The 17,968-nt window shown below is 46.9% G+C and overlaps 3 protein-coding genes across 6 annotated transcripts in view; 1 reads left to right on the top strand and 2 right to left on the bottom strand.

The window, feature by feature from the left end:
• The window catches only part of KPNA6 (karyopherin subunit alpha 6), a 36,661-nt gene extending 32,390 nt beyond the window's left edge, over window positions 1-4,271 (bottom strand). For 3 of the 4 annotated variants that reach the window (XM_077337408.1, XM_077337403.1, XM_077337409.1), the window contains exon 1: window positions 4,078-4,271. In XM_077337408.1, coding sequence (XP_077193523.1) covers window positions 4,078-4,081 — 4 coding nt within the window. In that variant the 5' untranslated portion in view covers window positions 4,082-4,271. The remainder of the gene's footprint in view (window positions 1-4,077) is intronic. The other variant, XM_077337405.1, reaches the window with a different exon arrangement.
• Window positions 4,272-7,406: 3,135 nt separating this feature from the next.
• FAM229A (family with sequence similarity 229 member A) lies at window positions 7,407-13,544 on the bottom strand. The gene is made up of 3 exons (XM_077337402.1): window positions 13,458-13,544; window positions 10,119-10,256; window positions 7,407-7,644 (listed from the first exon to the last, which is right to left on the bottom strand). The coding sequence occupies exons 2-3, from the start codon at window positions 10,235-10,237 to the stop codon at window positions 7,542-7,544; spliced, it is 222 nt and encodes a 73-aa protein (XP_077193517.1). The 5' UTR covers window positions 10,238-10,256; window positions 13,458-13,544; the 3' UTR covers window positions 7,407-7,541.
• A 118-nt stretch (window positions 13,545-13,662) lies between these two features.
• TSSK3 (testis specific serine kinase 3) lies at window positions 13,663-17,744 on the top strand. The gene is made up of 2 exons (XM_077337401.1): window positions 13,663-13,985; window positions 17,004-17,744. The coding sequence occupies exons 1-2, from the start codon at window positions 13,814-13,816 to the stop codon at window positions 17,663-17,665; spliced, it is 834 nt and encodes a 277-aa protein (XP_077193516.1). The 5' UTR covers window positions 13,663-13,813; the 3' UTR covers window positions 17,666-17,744.
• The last annotated feature ends 224 nt before the right edge of the window (window positions 17,745-17,968 follow it).

Raw genomic sequence — 17,968 nt, 5'->3', positions numbered from 1 at the left:
GCAGCCTATCAACATTGTTATTCTGCAATGTTTAGTTATTCCTTTAAAAAAAAGTATTGCAGTACTGTGTCTGGAATTCTTCTACAGAACACTAATCTTACTATGTCTTCTTTGTAAAATAAAGAAACACTAAGTTACCTATTTATGAGCCTCTTGTGGCGCAGAGTGGTAAGGCAGCTGTCTATAAGCTTTGCCCATGAGGCTGGGAGTTCAATCCCAGCAGCCGGCTCAAGGTTGACTCAGCCTTCCATCCTTCCGAGGTCGGTAAAATGAGTACCCAGCTTGCTTGCTGGGGGGTAAACGGTAATGACTGGGGAAGGCACTGGCAAACCACCCCATATTGAGTCTGCCATGAAAACGCTGGAGGGCGTCACCCCAAGGGTCAGACATGACTCGGTGCTTGCACAGGGGATACCTTTACCTTTACCTTTAAGTTACCTATTCAAGCTGTAGACCCATTCATTCAGCTGTCTTATTTCCCAGCAGGAATTCACTGCCACAAGGTATAGCAATAGCTACTAATCTTAGGGTGTGTTTTTTAAAGGAAGAGATCTAACAGCAACCACTAGCCATGAATCTTCCATAAATATGGCTTTGGCACCTAAGAATGCAATTTTCTCTTCCGCTCTGCAAAGGAAACAGTGTCAGGAGTTATGCTCATCTAAGCATGGAGCAATCCTTCAGCACAAGAAAGGGTCAAGAACTCAAAGAGCTGAAATTTTAATTTGTTCTTTGGCCTCCACTTCCGATGCACCCACCAGTTCTCAGACTAGCAATCCCCCACAGTTCTAGCTGTCAGGAAACCTCAAACTCTCTCACTCACAGGCTTGTAAGCCAATACTGCAGCAAAACTGAGCCTCTTCCTAGCATACCAATTGTATTACTAGATGACTAAAGAAATTTATACTAGACATAACAACTCCTCTACCATTTGGCCCCATGGACCCTCAAAGTGCAGCAACAATTTAGACTGAAAGGGTTCTTTCTCTGTAGTAAAGCAAACACTTCAAGAATATCTGTTGAAATGCTGGGGAGATTCTCTTAATACCCTTCTCTTAATTGTAGTAATAAACAGGCAAGGGTAACTAGAAACCAATTTTTCCATTAAGACCCCCAGGATTTTGCAATCTTCTCAGACTCCAAAATCAGTCTTGCCGTGTTCAGACAGGAGCTCAGATGGTGTCTCAGGAGAGACCACAAACTCTTCAGACTGCAGATTCAACACAAACTGACGTAAGGAACAAAAACTGAAGAAATCAGCAGTTGAAGGTGTTCACAGCAACAAAATGTGAGGAAGGTATCTACCTCAAGATACTGACTTGTTTGAATTGCTGCGGGGTTTTGTTAGCCATTGTGAACACCTCTTTGGGCGAGAGGGAGATAAGACAACAAGTGGCTCAATGTAAGTATAACTGTATGTAACATGAAAATTGAAATAATAAAGCAACATTACCCATTCACTGAGATTTCAACTACAGTCAAGCGGACGTATCTGCCTTTCAGACTCACCAAGAACTATTTCTCATCCTTATACTTTCAGAGCTGATTGGCTGGTTTGGCAGAGCGTTATCATGTGTTTGGATGTTGTGACACAGTTTACTAATGTAACAGGATTAACTTTTGCTTATATATTCCTACTGTTATGATGGTCAGTTCATAGTCTGCCAAAGAGCGCTAGCACTCGAAAGCTCATGCCTTGAATAAATCTTTGTTGGTCTTAAAGGTGCCACTGGACTCTGATTTTATTGCAGTACAATGTTAGTGTTGTCATTTATTCAGGACGAATGTGCATGAATTTGATCATGGAAAAACTGAAGTTGTTGCCTTCCTTATATCCTATAGATTAGGAAATAGCCACTAGCCTGGTTAAATATGGCAAGTAAGAACTGCCTCTGGAAGGCTGTGCAGGGAAGCCTTTCTTGAAAACAAACAGCCTTGACGGGTTTTCCTCACTCTACAAATGATTAACAACGTTTGTGTGAACAGGAGGGCTAGTAAAAATATATGTGGACTGATAATTTTTCAACGTGTTTGTGGCACCACTTTACAGAGCAGTCACAGAAGACATTTCTAGCTACAAATCTTATTATTATAGCCATTATTCTTCTTCATAGGATGCAAACCAAGCAATGGGACAGCCCAATCACAGTCACTTTACTATAGTGGTATTACTGGACTATCTAATTCCACCATCGCTGAAGGGGCAAAAAGCTGCACCAGACAAATCCATTCAGAGAAGGATTTGAGGTGCAGAGCATACACTACAACAGGGATTCCCAACCAGGATTCTGGAGAATCTTGGGGTTACACAAGAGCTCCCCAAGAGTTACACAGCCTTTCCCATAAGTGCAGATGGTCGCTGACATTACTAGATGTCACTGGAGCTCACTCTTCCCCTGTTGCTCTACAGACCCAGTCTCTTTCTCCACAACAGAAACATTAGATGATCAATCGATAGATCGGCGGATTCGTACATCTTACTTCCACACCCACTTCTCTGAAGGGGCATGTCACCTTCCAGGGTTCCTCAAATATTTCAGGAATTCCTCCATGGTTAAAAGGTTGGAAAAGGTTGCACTACATAAACAGAGGACCTCGGGTTTTGATAGCAGCATATAAAGACACCAGAAAGCCAATGCTTTAGAGAACAGCAATGAGTCAAAATAGACAGCACCGCCCTAGATAAAGCAATGGCCTACTGCTAAGAGCAATGTTCACACTGCCCTGTGGAAACATGCTGTCGCACAATCCACACTGCAAATGAGACAACTGAGAGAGTTACTCAGCAGTATTAATGTCACCAACCTCAAGCTGGGACCTGGAGGTCTTCTAGATTGACAATCAATATTCAGACTACAGAGATCAGATCCTATGGGGGAAACAGCAGCTTTAGAGGGCAGATGCTTTGACAGGGGTGGCCAAGCCCCTTCGCAGGGGCTCATGGTAATAGTAGTCCATGGACACCTGGGTCCATTCCGCACATATAGGATAAATGCACTTTCAATCTGCTTTGGCAGCTGGATTTTCCAGTGCAGAACAGGATAATCTACTTCTAAAGTGCATTGAAAGTGCATTATCTATTGTGTGCAGAATAGGCCCTGGAGGTCCAGGTTAGCTAACCCTGCGCTACGGCATCACATCCCGACTGAGTTTCTCTTCCTCCCCAATCCTCCAGGAATTTCCCAAACTAGAGCTGGCAAACCCTAAGCATCAACGCTAAGTCAAGGTACTGGCCTGGGCATGATAAACACGCTTCTTCCTCGAGACAGAAAGTTTTCCAAAATGGGGGTAAGGGTGGGGGAGACCAGGAAGGAAATCTGGTTGACCCGAGGAACGGCCCAGCAGCATCCCTCACACCACCAGAGAAGGAGGGTTGGCTCTTATACCTGGTTTCCACTACCCGAAGAGGTTTCAAATGGGTTTACAAACGCCCGCCCTCCCTCTCCCCACAACAAACACCCTGTGAGGTAGATGATGCTGAGAGAACACTATAAGAACTGCTCTGTGAGAACAGCTCTAACAGAACCGAGCCTGGACCAAGGTCACCCAGCTGGCGGCATGTGGAGGAGGAGCAGGGAATCAAACCCGGCTCGCCAGATTACAGGCCGCCACTCTTAACCAGGACACCCAGAAACCCGCAGCGCAGCCTAGCCGCCCTCCTGTGGACTGCAAACAGCCTCCCCGCCCGAAGGCAGGCGACGGGAAGACAGACCGGCCCCGGGGAAGCCGTCACGTCAGGACTCCCGGGAGGGAGGGAGCGCAAGAACTGCGCCTGAGGAGACGCGAAGCTCCGTCCGCGCAGCCCTCGTGGCTATTCGGTGCCACAAAACCGGCGGCCCAGAGACCCGGGAGCGGAAGGCAGCGCCGCCCCCCGCCTCAAGAAGGAGGCCCAGCCGACCCGCGGACAGCGTCGAGCCGAGGCGAAAAAGCGCTCGCCGGAATCGCCTCACGCCGGGAAAGGGGGAGAGCCGCCTCGTCAGCCGGGGCAGAGGAGGCTGAGGAGCCCGCGGCGGGGGGAGGGAAGGAGGAAGGGAAGGAGGGTCCGGCCGCCGCGGTCAGTTGGAGCCCGTCGCTCACCCATGCCTGCGAGTCCCTCTCCGGCACGCGCTCTCGTCCCCTCCCTCCGGCGGCAGCGGCGGCGCCGACAATATGGCGGGCAGGCCAATGAGCCAAGCGGCCTGCGAGGGAGGACGGGGCTAAAGGGGAAGCCGACGGCAACCGAAGGGGGACACAACGCCTCGGTGATCTTGGACGCCCAAGGCGGGCGGGCGGGCGGGCGGGCGGCCACGCCCCCTTCTTAAAGGAGTAGGCGTCCAAGAGGGCGGGGGCGGGGCTGGGGATGACGTCAGCGGAGGGCGGTGTCGTCGCGGCGGGGTGCCTCGCCCTTATTTCCGTCTGGGTTGCAAGTCCGTCTGCTGTGTCTTTGCCGCTTTACAGCGTGCGCTACATCGCTTACTCACACATAATATCATCATCATAATATTCGTTTTTTTTATATCCCGCCCTTCCTCTGAGGTCAGGCTATGGCGCTTTAAGGCGCCGTGGGTAATGCACACCCATTCACTTTCCCAGGTGCCGGTGTACATAGACATACCCAAAGTAGGGTGGGCGCCTCCCCGCGATTTATCAAAACAGCCGTGCGAAAAGGGTTGAGGGCCAAAAGGGTTAATGATGAGGCCCATAACTAAGTTGTGCATATTCAGGTTAGGAAACTGAATGAGGTGCTGGAATGGAGCAGGCCAGTCTATGGGCTGATCTAAAATTCCTCACAAGTAGAAAATACATCGAGGGAGGTTCTCGCCACCCCCTCCTGCGGCGCTGGAGTTCCACTTGAAGGGAACTATGAACCCTAGGGAAGCATTTAGTTTTAATAACAGTTTATTAAAGCATTCTAAAGAACCAAAGAGCTTACATGCTGCTTTGTGTTGTGTGTAGTCTGACTCCAGGTATACAAGGACTAAGATTCACCAACTTTGCGTGCTCAGGGGCTTGAAAATAATTATATGATATATTTAGTCATATCATATATCAATGTATGTGCGTTTGGCAGGTACCCACAAGACCTACAGTATTGTGTCTCATTTTGAATGATAGAAAATGCCACAGATTTAGGCCCCTACACAGGATTTTTAAGGGTGTGTGTGTTATGATACATTCCAGAACATTAAACTTAATTAGTACTTTCTCACTTTAAAAATCTTTTTCTATCTCATACTATTGATTCAATGAGTAGCATTTGTATTATTTATTTTTATTTAAACTTTGGGGTGGGGAGATTATAAACCACCCAAATTCCCCTTGTGCACAGCCTTGCAAAGATTATATAACACCACTCTGATTCATCTGGATATATAGATATGTACATGAACTCAGCAGACTTAATGCCTTTAAAGTACAATCATGAACAATGGTTACATTTACGTAAATGACTGACAAAACAGGGATTAAGATAAAAATGTTTTCCTAAAGAATAAAAGTTTTAACTTTACCTTGGCAAAGGCAACACATTACCCCTCTCTGTGCCAAGAATCCAGGGCCTAGGTTAATGCAACTCCCTTTAGCTCTTTGATTCATTCAGAACAAGATAGTGTTCCTAATGTTTAGATCAGTGCTTGTTATGACTTGAACAGGCATCAAAATGAGATTAAGGAGCTCTCACACATGCTGGGATCAGCGAGATTAGACATGAATCAAACCCAGTAAGTCATTAAGTCCATTGATGGCACCAATCACATCCAGCCACTTATTTTTAGCTATTTGTTTTACTTACTTCGTTTACAGTCTAACGTTGGCACAGAGATGCAAGGTAAATTACCAAATAAATTTTAAAAATTCAGTCCAACAGCATACATTTGGGCTCAATTAGCACATCAGTGTGCACAGACCTTGTGGTGGAGTCAAGGGGCCTCTAACAGTACATTTTAAACAGGAGTACACTCCCCTAAATCCACTTATTTATATCCTGCTCCTGCCCCCCCCCCCGAGGATCCAAACCAAGCAGCATACATAACTGTCCCTCTTCCATTTCATTATCACAACACCAACACAGTGAAGATACTTTGGCTGAATGTGTGTGACTGGTCTAAAGACGTCCCGAAAATGTATGTGACAGAGTGGGAACTGGAATCTGGCTGTCCCAAATCCTAATCTATCCTTTACACCAGGGGTGGCCAATCTGTGTCTCTCTAGACATCCATGGACTGCAATTCCCATGAATCCCTGTCAGCATGTTGGCAGGGGCTTATGGAAATTGTAGTCCATGGACATCCAGAGAGCCAGTTTGGCCACCCCTGCTTTATACCATGCTGGTTATCAATGGATTTGGAAAGGTGTAATTCTGCTTTGGGTGTCTATGCAGCTCCTGCACTCAACCTCCCCTCTGTCCTGTATTAATTCATTCATTGACTCTAGATTCCTAGGAATAGGGCACTGACTCTTCTACTCAGCTGCAATATGAGCAAGAGTCTGACTTCACAAGGTTATTAAAAGAGCTGAAATTAAACATGAATATTCAATCTACCTTATCCCGAGTCAAACCCTTGATTTATCTAAGTCTGCCCCAAAGGGTAGATAGCAGAAAGGATGAGGAAGATATTCAAGGAAGAGAATGGGAAACCACCTCTGAATGTCTCTTGCCTTCAAAGCATACCAAGGTGCACACCTGCGTTTATACTTGTGTCACCAGAGGTCAGCTGTGACTTGACAACAAAAAGTAAATATTCTTCCCTTTTAAAAAGTACCTCTCGTCCTCCTTCCAGATGGCCTTTGCTGGATTATAAAGTATAGCCACATTGGTGGGCCTAATGGAGGCAGAAACATCGTGTATACATTTGGTAAACAAATAAAGCATCACAGAGACCTGCATTCTACAACAGGGGTAGGCTCATGGTAATTGTAGTCCATGGACATCTGGAGGACCACAGGTTGACTACCCCTGTTCTAGAACATCAAGAAGGCGGCGGCATCTTCTGAAACACCCAGGTGACCACAAGTGGGCGCCGGAACACCAAAGAGAGTCCTTTAACTTCCTTACAGATCTTTTGCATTTTTGCCTTGGGGCTTATTCAGGTGGTTCTTTCTACTCACCTGAAAGTGTGTCCCATTGTACAAAGCCGGAATAAACATGCCTCAGAAGGTTCATGCGGTGTTAACGTCTCGTGAGCAAGTTGCTTACATGGAAACTGGGCACCCCCTCTAAATCCTAACTGTTCAGGGGACTAGCAGTGGTGAGGGAAAGGTCCTCTGCCGGTGAAGAGCCACACACTTCTATTACTTACCAGGGCTGAGTCCTGGATTCAGATTCTGAGAGTTCTCACATGCCCTGACCTCCTTTATACTGCCTGGCAAGCAAGGAGGGAACAGCAGGCAGAAATGACATGGAACTGCAGGAAGAACCCCCCCACAGAAACATTTTAAGGTGTCCTTTTATTAAAATGTGCGTCACTGTTCTGTGTGGCTTGCTTTGCTGTTGTCTGGCTGTCAGTGTGTTTCCTGGGACAGCTGCCGTGGCCTCAGCACTTGAGCCCGACCTGGAGGAGACTTCAGGTTGTTCGTGGCCTGTGGCTCCCACCCATGGCAATGTAGACGTCAATGGGAACGTTGGGCAGGGTCAGGCAGTGGCACCCTGGACATCTTCGCAGCTGCCTGCCCAAAAAGAGAAAGGGGACAGAGACAGAGATTATCCCCATGTCCCTGGGCGGAACCATACCCGTGATAGGAGGCATGGTGAACATGATGCAGAATAGGAGATTCTAAGGAATTAGTGTTTCTTGCAGAGAAGCAGCCCAGATAGTCCAAGCTTCTCAGAACCTGGACTTTGGGGGGGTAGGCCACAGTTAATATTTGAATGGATCAACCACCAAGGAAGACTGTGGTTGCTACATGGAGAAAAGCAATGGCAAGTCACCTCTGTTTGTCCCTTGCCTGGAACCCCCCCATGAGATCCAATTCTGACACAGCGGCATCGTTGTTCTCAGAAGAGCTTTATCATTATGGACCATGTGTTCAATATACAAAGACTGCTATAGACCATGCAATCCACAAGACCAACCTTGATACAATTCTCTTTTTCCCCCACAGGGACTTGGATTCCTAGTGGGTTGTGCTGGGTTGTGCTGAAAATCAGTTTATTTAGTAACTAAGATGTTCGATTCACTAGAGGGGGAAGCAGAAAGGGTCACAAGGACAGATAACTTTAGCAGGGACTTAGACAGCACTGGAGAAGAAGAGGTCTATCAATACGTTTTCTAGCCTTGGTCACTTCATTGTTGGATTCCCAACCAGGGGTCTGCAGCCTTTTCCCTCCTGCCTTGAGCGTGAGTTCTCTCATGGTTTCTGAGCCTGGGAAGGCCTACTCTTGCCTCCTGTCTCTCCCCCCCCCCCAAGCCTGCCTATTGACACAAGTGTTGACACTGTCACTTCTGGGAGTGTGTGGCAGGGAGGTGTGACCAGTTGACATCACTTCCGAGGCTCCTTGAAACCTGAATAATTATTTCAGGGGCTCCTCCATGATGAAAAGGTTGAAAAAGGCTGCTCTCCTAGTGGAACACCAGGAGGCAATAACAGGGGAATGACCTTGGCCTCTATGTCCTGTTAATTGAACCTACCAAGGCAGTCAGTTGGACACTGGGAGAAACCGGTCGCTTGATGACATGGACCACTGGTCAGATCCAACAGAGGTCCTCTTACATTATTATGGTGGAGGGAAGTGACAGGATAGGAGTGTCTGGATCTTCCACTCAAAAGATCAAAATGGTCTCCATGTAGATCTGCTTTAAAGATGATTTATCTAGCAGGACTTTCACAAATAGCAGCCCAAGAGCTGCCCAGAGGACTTACAGCTGGCCAACCCAAGTCTTGGGAAACCATCAAGGAATTTCAGGGTTGCTATACAGCAGAAACAATGGCAAACCAACCCTGAACATCTCTTGCCTTGAGAATGCTACAGGGTCACCAAATGTTAGCTGTGACTTGACAGCAGGAAAAAAGCTCATGGGAAGGAGCCCCAACATTTGGCCTTCAATGGACCATGCCCAAATATGTTTTTTATGCAGGTTCTAGAAATATCAATTGAAAACTATTTCTTACAGGTATGCTTGCTTTCACCGTGACCTGGATGACCTAGGCTAGCCTGATCTTGTCAGATCTCAGAAGCTAAGCAGGGACTATCAAAGAAGTCCAAAGCAGAATCAAGACAATGACAAACACCTCTGAGCATATCTTGTCTTGAACCCCAAACTGCAACTTCATGACACTTCCCACCATCACCATGTTTGCTTACACTGTATATTACAAAACACTCTTTTGGTATAAGATGTAAAACAAAGTCTCCTTCCTCACGGTCACTTAAATGTCTCTGCACCTTGAAAATTAACTTATTCTAACATTAGACCATTCCCTCCTCTCTGCCCCAAGTTCCAGCTTGGTTCAGGCTTAGAATTCCTTGTTGATTGACTGCCAAATTTATTCCAAGACTGTAATGCTCGGTGGTTGATCAGAGGTAACTTGGTTCTGAACTACCACTGGAAGACTCATTAATAGATGACTGCCGTTTCTCCAGGGATGCTGGGAAGAGATCTCAGTGATGGGTTAAGGCAGTGGTTCTCAACCTGGGGGACCCCATAGGGGGTTGAATGACCCTTTCACAGGCCGATAACTAAGCATCAAGATTTGGAATAGGGGGAAAACGAAAGTCCTTCTTAGAGATCCTTATCAGAATGGGAAATGATGGAAGTGAGCAACTGCCAGGAATCCATGTACGAGCCATGCACAGATTTATGCCAGTGAAGTAGAACAATCATGCAGGGTATGTCTGTATATTTATTATTTATGGCAAGACTTTGCATCTGCCACCTAATAAGGGATTCGTAACAACTAGCATTTGGCCTGTAGAAATGTTATGGGTCAGAATACCTGTTATGAGATTTTCAATAAGGTACGGAGGCATTCTTATACTGGCTCTTGGTTCATCTCTGCCTCCGAACGTTGACATTGTTTGGCCTCCTTAACAATAAAAGGTTATTGACCTCCCATGACGGCCACCGTTCTGGGCACAGAATGGAACTGCAGGTGTTCCGCTTGTCCTGGGCACTATCTTTCCACCTCTACCCGGTCCTTACCTCGTTGCAGTGCGCTCAGGGGCAACCGGCTCCTGGGTATCAGGGGCAGTCGCCAGGCTGGGAGAATCTCCTGCCTCTATGGGAAATCTCCGAGCTTGTGGGGTCTCTTGGGAGCTCATGTCCGAGCCCCAGACCTGTCTGATTAAGAGAAGAAGGGTGAGTGGAATAAGGTCCCCACTCCACCTCAGTCAAGTTCCCAGGTACATGCCCTAATAAAAGACCTTCTAGAAAAGTGCTGGCAGGGATGGGCAGCCACGCAATAAGGTCTACAGGGCTGGAAATGTATAGAAGCAGGTAGGGCACAACCACATCCTAGGGAATGGGTAAGGCACACCCATATCTATATCACTGATTGTTGGTGGCTTACAGTGCATTTGATCTTGTGATGGCCTATTGTCCTAGTACAATCAAGTTTGACTTGACTTGACTTGATTGTTGGTGGCTAGAAGCCAGTGGGTGTTGACTCAGGAGAGATCAACCTCATCAGATCTCAGGGTTGGCCCTGGTTCATTTTTGAATGGGAGGCCACCAAGGAAGTCCAGGGTCATGCAGAGGCGGGCAATGGCAAGCCACCCAACAGGGTTGCCACAAGTCAATGGCAACTTAACAGCAATTTCTACCAACACCAGAAATCAGTGGACACCCAATCTAACCTCTCCCCCAATCTCTGTTGAAATGGCAGAGGCTCATGTTTACAAGGAAAGAGCCCTTCTGCTCTAGGCCTAGAAGTTTTCCTTTCTCCTCCCAGTAAGACTGTCCACCTTCCTTCCTTCCTTTAAAAAAAAAAACAATAGGATATGTATGTTTGAGCAACAGCTTCACAAGCAGAAGCGAGGCAGGAGAATCTTTTCCTGGTAGTCTAATACCAGGAAAAGCTTTGATGCCTAGATTCTCAAAGAACCAGGAGGACACACTAAGGCAGCAACCTCCCACCAAAGGTACATGGGGAATCTGCCCCAGAGCTGAAAAATGTTCTCAGGGGCACTGGCTCACTTGAGAACAAGGTCCAGGCATTCCAAAGAGACTCAAGGCATAGGGCAGGCATAACTCAAGCCAAGCCCTCCTGGGAGAGCCAACAGGCATGGCTTGGCCTCCAGAGGCTTGTTGTCCCTAGCCTTACCTATCAAAGGCGGTGGAGTGCTCCCTAGAGTCCACTGGGCAGCTTGAAAGAGCCTATTGCAAAGGACAGGCTCGGACGGAGCCCAGAGAGAGGCAGCAACACTGCCGCATTATGACCCGGACAGCAGCGCTTGCATCACAATGCATATGGGCCGTGACTTCTCTGTACTCCTGGCCTCTAACGCCAGGGAGCCCCCACTGGAGACCTTTCTTGGCCCTGGAGAAACCAACTTGGGAGTGGTTCTCCCTCTTTTCCAAGCCTCCTCTATGCTCCTGTATTCGACTGAGAGACCTCATGTGTGCTCTGGAGAACCCAGAAACACACTCAAATTGGGGGTGAGGAGGCAAACAGAAAGGAATTCAGGCCCAAGTTCAGGTCCAACCCCCAAAGCCTGCTTGGTTTGCTTTCCTCCACCTTCAGCTATGGAAAGAACTCCTTTTCTTACACCACCACTGGTATTTGTTTTCACCTTCAGGTAAGAGCTTGCGTCCTCCTAAGGAGGGGACAGATATAGGCTGAAATATTAACATGGAATCTACAGTGGTAACAAATGGTGAATTTTCAACCATATGCTTTTCAGGTAGCCCCCACCTTTTCAGGTCCTATATCTTAGGTAACTGCTCTTCCTCGATCACAGAGGTGAGATGAGAAAATCTGGTCCTACTTTTGCTTTTGATGCAGTGTGTGTGCATGTGTGTACGTGTGACCATATGAAGTAGACTGAGTCTGAATTTCAGGGAGAATAATTGGCTTTCATGCCCCGCTTTTACTACCTGAAGGAGTCTCAAAGGGGCTTATAATCGCCTTTCCTTCCTTTTCCTTTAACAAGCACCTTGTGGGGCTGAAGGAACACTAACAACTCCTCTGTGAGAATGGCTCTAACAGGACTGTGACTAGCCGAAGGTCACCCAGCTGTCTGCATGCGGAGGAGTGAAAATCAAACCCAGCTTTCCAAATTAGAAGCCACCACTCTTAACTACTACACCAAAGCTGGCTCTATTCTTCTAACAGTTCTCGTTTCCACAAGCCTAAAGAAATGTTGTCCACCAACACAAAATGACATTTTGTAGGAACAGAAGGCTGCTTTGACCACAGGAAAGGACAATTGTTAGCAGAATGGATCCATGGAATCCAGCTCAGCGCTTCCAAGAATGCAAACAGTATAGGAGTGTTTAGAAAGCAAAATATTGTGCAATGGGTCAAGACCAGATAAAACATGGCAAAACCACTAATCGGAATGGCCACTGATAAACATGGAGGGAAGAGAAATGGTCTTCTAGACTGGAAATTTCGGTGTCAGACCAGGGAACCAGGCAAAAATAACTTTAAAATGTGTTTCCTTTTACTTTAAGGGCAGTGTTCAAGACAGCTACTTCAGATTTTCCAAGTATCAGCAGCAGCCTGGTGTTCACTGGTTGTAGAGTTAACAGCCATAAGAGAGTATGTAACAAACCGCTCAATAAAGAGACTGGATATTAAATATATGGGAAACAATCCTTAGAGAAGCAGTGGCATTAAATCACACCTTCTGTCTACAAGTACTCAAAAGTCAACGTCAACAACAGAAATTGCTCATTCTTACGTAAGGCGTGTGGCTGCAACATCAGACTCCCCCCCCCCCAGCAGCTTTTGTGCTTTTCTTGGCAAAGCAACACCTCTTTTCTACACTTCTGATGCCCCCTATCTAGGCTACTTGGTCTGGTACCACAGAAATCAGATCCATTTGGTTTACAACCGACTCTCAAAAAGTAACCAGCTGTCCTTCCAACCAGCACATCAGCTTTATGGCTCCTCGTCTTCCGCCAAGGAGCTCAAAGCATTTTAGCTTCAGAGCTAGGTCCAGCTTGAAAGATGGAAACTTGTAAACTTTGTGGCCGAGCGGGGATATGGACCTGCATTTCCCCCACGCCTCACTCTGGTCACACTGTCATGCTGGCCCCCTCTGGCCTAACTATTCATGGTTTCCTACCCCATGGTCCCATAGCCTGATCCCCCAGGTGGCCTGGGAATCACCTCACTTGGTAAGGAAGGGGATTGAGGGAATCAGAATACTTACTCTTAAGACTCGCCCGATGTAGCTAGACCCAAACCCTGCCACGCTCTCTCAAGCCAGCAGACTTCCATGGTGGATGGACAAAACCAAACTTAACCGTCCATGTTCAATGCTAACAACTCGTTGGCCTACCTACTCTATACTACACGCTACGGTGGTCTCTTACCCCAAGGCCACACAGCTGTAGGCCTCTTGGCAGGTTAACCCATCACCCCCCAGGAGGGCACTGCTGAAAGGCAAACCCAGGGCCAGACTTTAGTCCTTTGGAGAAAGATGAATGGCCTCTTCCCATTGGTGCAAACCCACTCCCTCTGCCCCGTGGCCTTCGGGTAACACAAGGTTGCATCACAATGAAAGCTCAAAGTTTTAAGATGTCCAACCTCAGGTTCACCCCTCATCAAAGGACCTTGTCTAGGCAGGAAAAATGATCTAGCGTCCCGGGCTGCTATCCATGCAGGCCCTGGTCTGGAAGGAGAAGGACAGCGATGTGTATACTTTGTGATGACATGATGCCCTGAGAGGATGACCGATGAGCAGGTTAAAGACACGATGGAGGAGTTCCTTCTCTCCCATGGTTACCAGGTGGGCAAAACCATTGGAGAAGGGACATATTCAAAGGTCAAGGAAGCTTTTTCGAAGAAACACCAGCGAAAAGTGGCCGTGAAAATTATAGACAAAATGAGAGGACCAGAAGGTAAGCTGAAAGGGAAGAACTGAGGGAATGCTCAGTAGGCAGATCAACTTGTTGACAGATACCTAGGAACAAGTCTCTGGTATGTTTCTAGGACAGAATTTCCCGATGAATGCTTCATTGCAAAGATGGGTTCCTTTGACAAATGCAGACAGTGCTGTTGCAAAAACACACACCACTTTCTAGAAAGCATTTGGATTGCCCTTGTAAATGCGTGACTAGATTTGACTGGTTTTTCCATCAAATGATTTGCTTCCAGGTGGCCGAGAAATTTCCTTTCCAGCTTGGTGTCGTGGTCAGGAGTGGCAGCTTCTAATCTGGAGAGCCGAGTTGGATTCCCCCCTCTTCCACATGCAGCCAGCTGGGTGACCTTGAGCCAGTCACAGTCCTGTTAGAGCTGTTATTGCAAAACAGTTCTAACAGAGTGCTCCAGCCCCACCTACCTCACAGGGTGTCTGTTGTGGGGAGAGCAAAGGGAAGGCAATTGTAAGCCACTTTGAGTCTCCTGGTAGAGAAAAGTGGCATAAAAAACCAACTCTTCTGGATTCTGCAGCCTTCTCACATTGTCTTGGGCCATGCATTTGTCTCTCAAACACAGATAATGTTTACAACAACATTTGAGTCCAATGGCAGCTTTAAGACCAACTAAGGCAGTCTTAAAGGTGCCACTGGTTTCAAATTTCATTGTACTCCTTCAGACCACCACAGCTATCCAGTTGAACAGATAATTGTTGTCAATGGCAATTGGCTGCCACTATATTTAAGGAGTCCTAGGACAATCTGAACCATCTTGGTTGGGGAAACATGGAGGAGACCGTTTAATGGTCATATTCCTGTATGGGAGCTGCCTTTACTCAAGTATAAATAATGAACTGGGAGGGGTGGGTCCCAGTGAAGAAACAAATATAGAAAAATATAGATGCACTGGGGAACCAATATGGCAATAAAATATCCAAAATGGACTTATATAGATTCTTCTCTCTTCAGTAATTCTTTATTCTTATATTTGCACACAAGTCCTGATGCGTTTTGCCTTACAGCTTTTTCAAGGGACAATGGTTTATTTAAGGACCAACTTTATATAGGAATCTCTTGAAAGAGTATAAGGTCATACTAACAATAGCTAATCGTAGCTTGTAGCTTATGCGTCTGGAGCGCCACAAGCTAAGTTTAGCTATCGTTAGTATGACCTTATACTGTCTCAAGAGATTCCTATATAAAGTTGAAGTTGGTCCTTAAATATAATAAACCATTGTCCCTTGAAAAAGCTGTAAGGCAAAACGCATCGGGACTTGTGTGCAATCCTAAGAATAAAGAATTACCGAAGAGAGAAGACTCTATATAAGTCCATTTTGGATATTTTATTGCCATATTGGTTCCCCAGTGCATCTATATTTTTCTTTACTCAAGTATATGCAGGCGGGAGGGGGAGAACGCACAACTGCATGGGAACTGTTGATAGAATTATCTGTAGTAAAGACCACCCAAGCAGCCCAACCTGGTGGGTTATTCTTTTTACATGCTAGCACATAATTTTATTGGGGTTTTATTGTTTTAGAATTGTATGTGTAAACCGCCGCGGGCATACGGCGAGCGGCGGTACAGAAGTCTAATAAATAAATAAATAAAATAACAAAGCCATGACAGAACAGCTATAACAGACTTTGCTAGCACCAGCCTCTGGCTGGACTGACCATGTTGCCACTTAAGGCTGCCATCACAACACTAAAATGGGACTGACTTCCAAGTAGATTTGCGTCAGATCGCTCCTCGAGTTTCGGCTTCAGTGCTCCTACATTCACAACAGCTAATGTTTATGCCGGCCTGATAGTTCCTTGTTGGGAAGTCCTGGAGTCACCTCAATTCTCTTCAGCTTCTGAAACCATCTGCTGAGGTTTCGCCAACAATCTTTACTAACAGTTTCCCTCTGGCCATCAAAGCAGGTCTGTAACGGCAAGGAACAGAGACCTTTCCTTGCGGCATCATAAGAGGCAAAGAAAGGAAATACTCGACTGAGCGCTCATGGAGGCTGTATAAACCTTCCTGCCTTAATAGATGATGAGGTGTGTTAAAGGGGGAGGGAAGAAGGATGGAATGATCATCGGAACGTTGAAAGCAAGTTTTGCATGTCGATTTTAGCTGTTGGGTCTTGTTGGTTCCTATTGGGCATCTACTTGACTCATGGGGTTAAGCCCCCTTCAGCTCAGGAAAGGCTGAAACATCTCTCTCTCTCCATCATAACCAGGTCACTGAGCTTTTGCTCACCTCTGCCCCTGCCATCTTCTCCCTCCACCAGCTATTGCAAATCCCATCTTTTCCAGAGGAGTTCCATTCAAGAACTAAACAAAATATGGCAGGGCCATAGGATAGGCACTAGTGCATTGGATGTATGGTCCACCCATCAAAGGGTGGGTTTCTCCAGTACTGCGTTACATGGGCCCATTATGCACACGTTGGATAATGCACTTTCAAAGCACTTTAGAAACAGATTATCCTGCTCCACACAGGAAAATCCAGCTGCAAAAGTACACTGAAAGTGCATTATCCAACATGTGCATAATGGGCCTTCATGGTACTTCAAATCCTTTCATATTCCAATCTGGAAGTGAGGGGAGTCCAAGATTGCTATGCAGAGTTAGGTAACCGCAAACCACCCCTTTGTCTCATGCCTTGAAAACCCTTTAGGGTCACCAGAAGTCAGCTGCATCTTGACAGCACTTTCCACCAACGTAATCATGAACGCAACGGTAGATACGATACAGTTCTTCTTGGAGTAGACAGCTTTGTAGTAAAGTGAACCATGACTAAGCAGGCAGCTGAAATGAGTCCATTCGCAATCATGAACTTTCTGAAGACACCAGGGTTAGACCATCTCTCAAGAATCATGATTGTTCCAGAAATACAAAGTAGGACCAAGTGCTCCTGTAGTCACTTGACCATCCACTGACACACAGTGGCTGACTATTCAGCTCCCCATTTTTCGCAGTAATCAAACTGTCCCTCTGCCATTTTCCTTCCCAGAGTTTATCGAGAGATTCCTTCCCAGGGAGCTCCAGATCGTCAAGCGCTTGGATCACAAGAACATAATCCGTGTGTACGAGATGCTGGAGTCAACAGATGGGAAAATCTACCTGGTGATGGAGCTGGCAGAAGATGGAGATGTATTCGACTGCGTACTGCAAGGTGGGCCCTTGCCCGAGAGCCGAGCAAAAGCCCTCTTCTGTCAGCTGGTGGAGGCAATCCGCTACTGCCACAGCTGTGGCGTGGCGCACCGTGACCTGAAGTGCGAGAATGCCCTCTTACAGGGCTTTGACCTGAAACTGACTGACTTTGGATTTGCCAAGCTGCTCCCCAAGAACCTGAAGGAGCTGAGCCAGACATTCTGTGGCAGCACTGCTTACGCCGCCCCTGAGGTGTTGCAGGGTGTGCCCCATGATAGCAGGAAGGGTGACATTTGGAGCATGGGGGTGGTTCTCTATGTCATGCTCTGTGCCAACCTGCCTTTTGATGACACTGACATTCCCAAGATGCTTTGCCACCAGCAGAAGGGGGTCTCCCTCCCTGGCCACTTGGGTATTTCCGAGGAGTGCCAGGACCTTCTCAAAAGCCTGTTGGAACCAGACATGATCTTGAGACCTTCCATCGAAGAAGTAACTTGGCACCCGTGGTTAGCAAACCCCTGAGAAGAGGACCATGTCCACAACTCTCCCCAAATAAAAGGGGACAGGCCTTTCCAAAACGCTCACATATATTTTAACGTTATGCTCAGTTTTGTAGTCTATCCTTACCCCAACCTTCATTCATGTCTGGGAAAGGGGTGGGGAAAGGAGAAAAAAAAAAACCCAGAGATTAACAAATTATTTTACCATTCCCCTCCAAGCAGGGATTAGACTCGCTTGCTGTAATATTACTGGCCTAGAGAGACTCAAGGTGGCTGAAAACTGAACCCAGGGCCACCAGATGGAGAGAAGAGAGTATTCCTCCGC

This window comes from Paroedura picta, chromosome 5 (genome assembly GCF_049243985.1).
Source record: "Paroedura picta isolate Pp20150507F chromosome 5, Ppicta_v3.0, whole genome shotgun sequence".
NCBI lineage: Eukaryota > Metazoa > Chordata > Lepidosauria > Squamata > Gekkonidae > Paroedura > Paroedura picta.
Note: the sequence above shows the minus strand (reverse complement) of the source record. Positions and strands in the feature narration are given on the sequence as shown.